At 39.0% G+C, this 6964-nt stretch overlaps 1 protein-coding gene across 1 annotated transcript; it reads left to right on the top strand.

Annotated features, from left to right (window-relative positions):
* The first annotated feature begins 1503 nt into the window (after positions 1 to 1503).
* Positions 1504 to 6449, top strand: LOC117425464 (succinate dehydrogenase [ubiquinone] iron-sulfur subunit, mitochondrial). The gene is made up of 8 exons (XM_034904373.2): positions 1504 to 1652; positions 2878 to 3026; positions 3967 to 4052; positions 4537 to 4673; positions 5001 to 5117; positions 5399 to 5500; positions 5895 to 6017; positions 6159 to 6449. The coding sequence occupies exons 1-8, from the start codon at positions 1584 to 1586 to the stop codon at positions 6237 to 6239; spliced, it is 864 nt and encodes a 287-aa protein (XP_034760264.2). The 5' UTR covers positions 1504 to 1583; the 3' UTR covers positions 6240 to 6449.
* The last annotated feature ends 515 nt before the right edge of the window (positions 6450 to 6964 follow it).

Raw genomic sequence — 6964 nt, 5'->3', positions numbered from 1 at the left:
TTGGCATCTGATCCTATCTGTAGGCTCCTGGATGAGCTGTCAGTGAAGGACAGTATAACGAGACCATGAGGGGAGACTACATTTGGGGGCTGATTCGTGAAAGTGATTTACAGTATAATCGTAAATCTCGAAAAACTACTCACTTCTAAATCTTTTGTAGTCATTTTTGTATTACTTTAGTATAAATACATGTTAATTTGGATTCATATGTTGTTTTTTTCTGACTTTATGTGAACGAAAAGACACAAATTCGCCCGTTTTCTCATTGGAAATAGGTAAATTTCAAAATATCACTCCTGGTCACAAAAGCAAAGTTTGTGGGGAATAATAGCCATTTTCTATACTTTTGAGGCATAAGCAATTAGGAAATAACACTTACTACCCAGGAACAAAAATTGTGTTACATATAGACCTCACAAATCAGGTTTCAAATTCTTTATTCATTCTCCAGTCCCAACGGTGGGTGTATGATCATAATCCTTAAAATCCCATTTTAAACTTTCAAGGAGTGTCCTGCACTGACCAGGGGGGGAGAGATCCAGTCTGTGTGTCTTTCACTGACCAGGAGGGTAGTTTACTTTATAGTTATGCACTCTATAAACCTAGCACAGTAGGGGTTGTAATGTGTAATAGAAAAGCCTGATTGTACAGTAAGCTTTACTTTAGTGCCCTCCAGTGGTGATGTTGTAAACCGATGCCAGATACTCTGAATCAGTGGGATAGCTGTGTTAAACAGCCGTGCTAACTTCCTCTCCTGTCATTTGTTATTTGTTTAACTCAGAGGGCGAAGTAGGTTATCAGCTAATACTATACCTATCTGTCCAGTATCTAAATAAACTTTTCTCAAGTGCAGTAGCGTGTTGAAGTGGTATATGTGGAACACCTTGTTAACACTCAAAAGCCAGAGAAAATGCTGAGTTACTTGAATCTTTTAAATAAAAGCTGCCCTAGACTGTCTAAATTAAACCTTTTTATAATAATAAAAAAAACACTTAAAGTTGACTAAACATAAGTACACTGCTTCAACATTATAAGCCTTAAATTGAAATGGGACACTTGACCTCTTCATTAGAGCCAAATTCTGCTCATTCACTTGACTATACTGGGAATACAGTAAATACATTAATAGTACAGAAAATGCAACATAACAGCAACACGTTTATCAATTAAAATGAACTCTGAAAATGTTAATAATTCAATTATTATTAGTTGTATTATTACTACGTAAATGCTTCCTTAAAAAATCTAGCTTCTCTTACTCAGTCAAAAATACTGATAGTAGGCTTACTTTTGTCTTTATTGAAAATGGTATATATTCAATACTTACAGTGGGAACTTGTATTTTATTTTACAGACAGAACTAAATATTATTACTAATTTGAAGGGGGGGAAGTGCACTGTCCATTTTCGCTTACATAGCACTTGCACTGTATTTAAGGCCTCTAGATTCTCACAGAACTCAACAGAAAAATATAAATATGCAAACCCGTTGCATTGTGGGATATGGATAGCGTTCCAAGCGCACGGTCACGGGTGTGTGTTTCTGTTGGGTTGTGGTATAGCGGAGGACTACAATTTCCAAGATGTCGTCGCTGATGCTCTCCTTGAGAAGTTGCTCCGCCGTTGTCAGCCGAAACACCGGGTCTTTCCAGGTAGAGGAGCAGCCCTAAGTCGAGGGAGAGGCAGCTAAATGAAACGTGGGGTCAAATTTGCTGAATGTTAAGTCATAGTTGCTGTTGAAATGTGCTTTGAGACAAGCGTCACGACCTGTCAATTTTCTCCTTGAGAAACGTCATTAACAAATAAGACGTAACAAAAAAAAAATGTTATGCAACTTAATAATTGTATGTTTAACAAATGATATTCTGAAAGTGCAGGTTTTATGCTGGATTTGCAGACTACAAAACGAGACGTAAACAACATGTTTTATTTAAAAGAGTGTTTTGAAGGTGCTGAGCTGGAATTTATCATGTTAACAATTCACGAGTTTGGGGTTAACAATACATATAGGGATTTTTAGATAAAGTAAAAGGCTGTGGCATTCTAAGTAAAATCTAGTTAGTGTTGTGCTGTGATGTAACACTGTTAACTATGTCTGTGTGGCTTAGTTATGAAAGATGTTTGCGTAACACCGGTGCTACCTACCTATTGGTTGTTCCACATAACTAGTATATGTATATGTCAGTGTAGCAATTCGTAAACAGTATGCCTTTCCCTCAAACCATGCTCAATTTTCTGTTGTAAATATGTGCATTTTTAAAAACATCGTGTTACCGACCTTGCGCTGTAAACTATGTATAATTACTAGTTCTGAAAGAAAAGGACTTGTACTGATTTTATTTTAGCAGTCATCAGCAACTTGTTAAATGTTATCAAAATGTTAGTAAAACTGCTGCGACTGGTGTATTGCAAAGATCATACTGATTGATCATACTGCTTTCATGTCAGCAGCTTGTGTTCACCTTAAACTCCAAAGAAAAACATACTTATGTTTGAAACCTCTGATAAATCAATAATATTTTGAACCACCAGGGGTTATATAGTGAAGGCAGGGAGGCAGAGATTTACATATATATATTAGAGAACTGCTTATTCTGTTGTGAAGAAACTTGGTATGGACATTCTCTAGCACAAGTTATGTATAGCATCATGGGGTTTCTACATGGAGGCATCTGGCATGCGTCACTGATGTGCTTATTTTGTACAGCATACTGTATTGGGGCGGGTCGCAAGAGAATAAAAGCAGAAACAGACAGTTAAGTGTCATTTGAAATTTAAATATTTAAGTACGTGTTAAGTTTTTAGGTTGTATTTGCCATTAACTTCCTAAAATTGAATAAATTAAATATATATGTGTGTGTGTTTTAATCTTTGCAGCAAGCCGCACGCAATGCACAGACAGCTGCTGCAGCAGCCCCTGCCTCCCAGGCTGAGGCCCGCATTAAGAAGTTTGCAATTTACAGATGGGACCCTGACAAGGCTGGGGACAAGCCCCGCATGGAAACCTATGAAGTGAACCTTAACAAGTAAGTCTTTGGTGCCTCTTGTGTGGGTGTTCTTAGCAGACGCCCTTATCCAGGGCGACTTACAATTATTACAAGATATCACACTATTTTTACATACAATTACCCATTTATACAGCTGGGTTTTCACTGGAACAATCTAGGTAAAGTACCTTGCTCAAGGATACAGCAGCAGTGTCCCCCACCTGGGACTGAACCAACAACCCTCTGGTCAAGAGTCCAGAGCCCTGACCACTACTCCACACTGCTGCCCATTAACGCAAAATCAAGATTACATTCTGTAAATTCTTGCATCATATACTTTTGCTAATGAAAGTACGAACAACAAGCTAAAACAGGTTCATGGGCTAAACGTCATTTTATTTATAAAACAAGATAAGCAGTTTTTTTTTTTTTTTTAATCCAGCGTTTTCAGCAGCGTAATTAAATGTCACATTTAGATGTAAAATCTTACTCTGACACAGTCTAACTTGTGTCATTGCGAGCACAGAGGGAGTTAGCTGCTTGTGCGTTTGTATGGCGTTTGCAGACAGCCCTAGCCTAGACATCTTGGTAGTCGTGCTACTTTTCCAGTCAAGTGAACCCTCGACCCTCTGGTCTGGAGTCCAGAGCCCTAACCGCTACTCCACACTGCTGCCCTAACATTTATCACTATGTTAATTCTGCTTGGTTAAGTAAGTAAGGGGTGCACAAGCAAACAACTTAATTTGTTATGTATTCCCAGGTCGTGGTCAATATATACTGCTGGAACAGACAGTATGAAAATAACATCAGCGACCTCATCTAATGCTACATGAGCATTCAGCAGATCTAGTTCCAAGTTCTGGCTGATGTGTGATATTCTGCTTGAAAATTCGATAGTGATGCCAATGATACAGATATCAGTACTGATGAGAATGTTGTTAATGTTAACACTGTTTGTTTTTAATTCACCCCCCCCCAGCTGCGGGCCAATGGTGCTGGACGCACTCATCAAAATCAAGAACGAGATGGACTCAACCTTGACCTTCCGCAGGTCATGCAGAGAAGGTAAGAATATGTGTCAATGCTTAGGTCTTCCAAAAACCTACCATCACAGGCATCTAACTAATATCTTGCGTTGTCCTCTGCTGATTATCAGTTGGTAGTAACACTACAGTGCTACCAAACGCTGGTTATTCCACAGACCAATAACAAAAAAAAAATATATATATATATATATATAGTGAACAAGACAGCCTTATTTCGGGTTCGTGTCCCTATAAAAACGTGACCCAGAGAGTTGATGTTTCCAGCGCAGTTTTGTTATACAAAACAAAAATAAACAAACAAAAACCTAGCTCTTCCAAGCACTTACTACACAGTGCAGCAATTCTTAAAGAATGCTTTTACTCACGCAGTGTTCTGTATAAATGTCATGGTATTTTATTTGCTGTGTATTTTATTTTTATTATTTTTTACTTCCACTTCCTTCTGAGTGTTTGAACACGCCTTTTTAAATCTGATTTAATGCTTGTTCTGTTAACCCCGGCAGGGATTTGTGGCTCGTGTGCCATGAACATTAATGGAGGGAACACGCTGGCTTGCACAAACAAGATTGACACCAACACCAGCAAAGTAACCAAGATATACCCCCTCCCTCACATGTATGTAGTGAAGGATCTCGTCCCGGTGAGTTCACTTTTAGATTAATCAGACTAGGTGTTTAAATGGCCTTGAATTATAGCAGTTTTATAAAGTAGGAGAACTGATTAGTCACCTGTTATATGCTGCCTAAAATCACTCCTCTGAATGGGTGTTCTTAAATTATATAATAAACATGCATGACTGACCAGATACCTTACAGTTAAATCATGTTCCCATGTCATACAGTTTGTATGTACAGTAAATGATATGGGGATCTGCTGCCCCAGCAAGACACAATGACAATTGCATTTAAGCTAAACGAATGACAGTATTGAGGCTGTGTATTGACCTCTTGCATCCTTTCTCTGGCAGGACATGAGTAATTTCTACGCACAGTACAAGTCCATCGAGCCCTACTTGAAGAAGAAGGACGAGTCTCAACAGGGCAAGGCTCAGTACCTGCAGTCAGTGGAGGACCGACAGAAACTGGTACATACCCAGGGCAGCAACAAGCCTCACTTGTTCACTTACCAACTTACCAAGTATGTTAGACGTGGTTGTGTGCCAGAACAAAACAATATCACAGAGATGTTCTCAATTTGTAAAGCCTCTTGAATCTTGCACTTTCAGGTTTTGTACAGATTAAGGATATGCATTACTGTTTACACTATAGGTGTCCTAATCCTTGTTAGGGTGTTTTAAACAGGGACACGGTGATCCTCTATTTAGAAACATGATCTGTTCAATAATGTTCTGGTCTTCCTTTGCAGGATGGCTTATATGAGTGCATCCTGTGTGCCTGCTGCAGTACCAGCTGTCCCAGTTACTGGTGGAATGGGGACAAATACCTGGGACCAGCCGTTCTCATGCAGGTGAGGCTGTCCATGCCTTTGTGCTTGTAGCCATCTGACATATCGACCAGGATATTTCCTGACTATACCTGCAATAAACCACAAGAGCCTGTTTCCATAAAGGACTACTTGAGAGGGAGGATTGAGGCACTATTATCCTCATTTCAAATCCTACCAGTTACCAAATGGAAATGTATTTTAATTTAATTACCTAAAGGTAAAAAAAAATATTTTTTTAAGACACAGGATGATGCATAGTTAATCAAGAGATCTTATACTTTGCAATGATGTAATCCCAGTAGAGCTTTTGCTGGAGGTGAGGTAACAGCTATTGGCAAAACTACTTGTAGTCAGATTGGATGCAGATGCGAGTCTGGTAATTGTAAGGTGTGCCTGCTGTGTTGGTGTCCCGCAGGCTTATCGGTGGATGATTGACTCTCGAGATGACTTCACAGAAGAGCGTCTGTCCAAGCTGCAGGACCCCTTCTCTCTCTATCGCTGTCACACCATCATGAACTGCACAAAGACCTGCCCCAAGGTACAAGGGATTGCATTCATGCAAAATGACAGTTGCAAATAAGCTGCAATTCAAATACTGTGCTTATTTTGCAAAATTAGTCTTGCAAAATTACAATGCATTACCATGCCACACATTTCACCCCTCTCCTTTCTTTTATAGGGTCTGAACCCAGGAAAAGCAATCGCAGAGATTAAGAAGATGATGGCCACATACAAGGAGAAGAAGGTGGCCAGTGCATAATATAATAGAGTACTGTCAACTAAATAAATCATTATTATTGGAAGCGTATGTCTGTATGTCTATTCAGGGAGCCTTTAGTGTGACCTATAAGGAAGACTTGGAGAATCTGTATAAAACTAACTACATAACTCCTGAATTAAAGCAGATCTGTTTATGCTGTATATTGTCTTGTTTTTGTACAACTAAAGGAAAAATAAATTATGAAATGAGCTTCTGGATGTGATTATAATGCATTGGGCTTTCACTGGAGACCTGGTACACAATTCAGGACCAATAGGTGGCCTCAGATTCATTGTCAACCATTAATTCATACAGAGATTTCACAGAAAATACATGTCAGCAGAGTTGAAACAACATTAAATCTAACAAACACATACAGGGGTAGGAATAAACATGTAGAAATAACTGTCAATATGAAGATATTGACGACCAGCCTATTTACACAAATCTATGTTCTACATATGGCATGTGTTTCTCTGTATATTTAAAACAAAGGAGGGAAATTCCCATGCCATGAAAATAAACATGTGCTGTTTAGGATTGCGGTCGGTTTAGTTTTTAAAAATGTGTGAATCACGAGAATATTAAAAATACAAAACTACACAGCTTCGCAGAAGGAGGGCAAATTGCTGAACTTAATCTTGATAGAACTTAGTGGGCTGGAGGGTCCCACCACGCAACACATGGACATGCTAGAGCAGGTAACGTGTCTGCAGGCACGCAAA

Source organism: Acipenser ruthenus, chromosome 27 (assembly GCF_902713425.1).
Source record: "Acipenser ruthenus chromosome 27, fAciRut3.2 maternal haplotype, whole genome shotgun sequence".
NCBI classification, from domain to species: domain Eukaryota; kingdom Metazoa; phylum Chordata; class Actinopteri; order Acipenseriformes; family Acipenseridae; genus Acipenser; species Acipenser ruthenus.
This window is presented reverse-complemented; position numbering and strand designations above follow the sequence as displayed.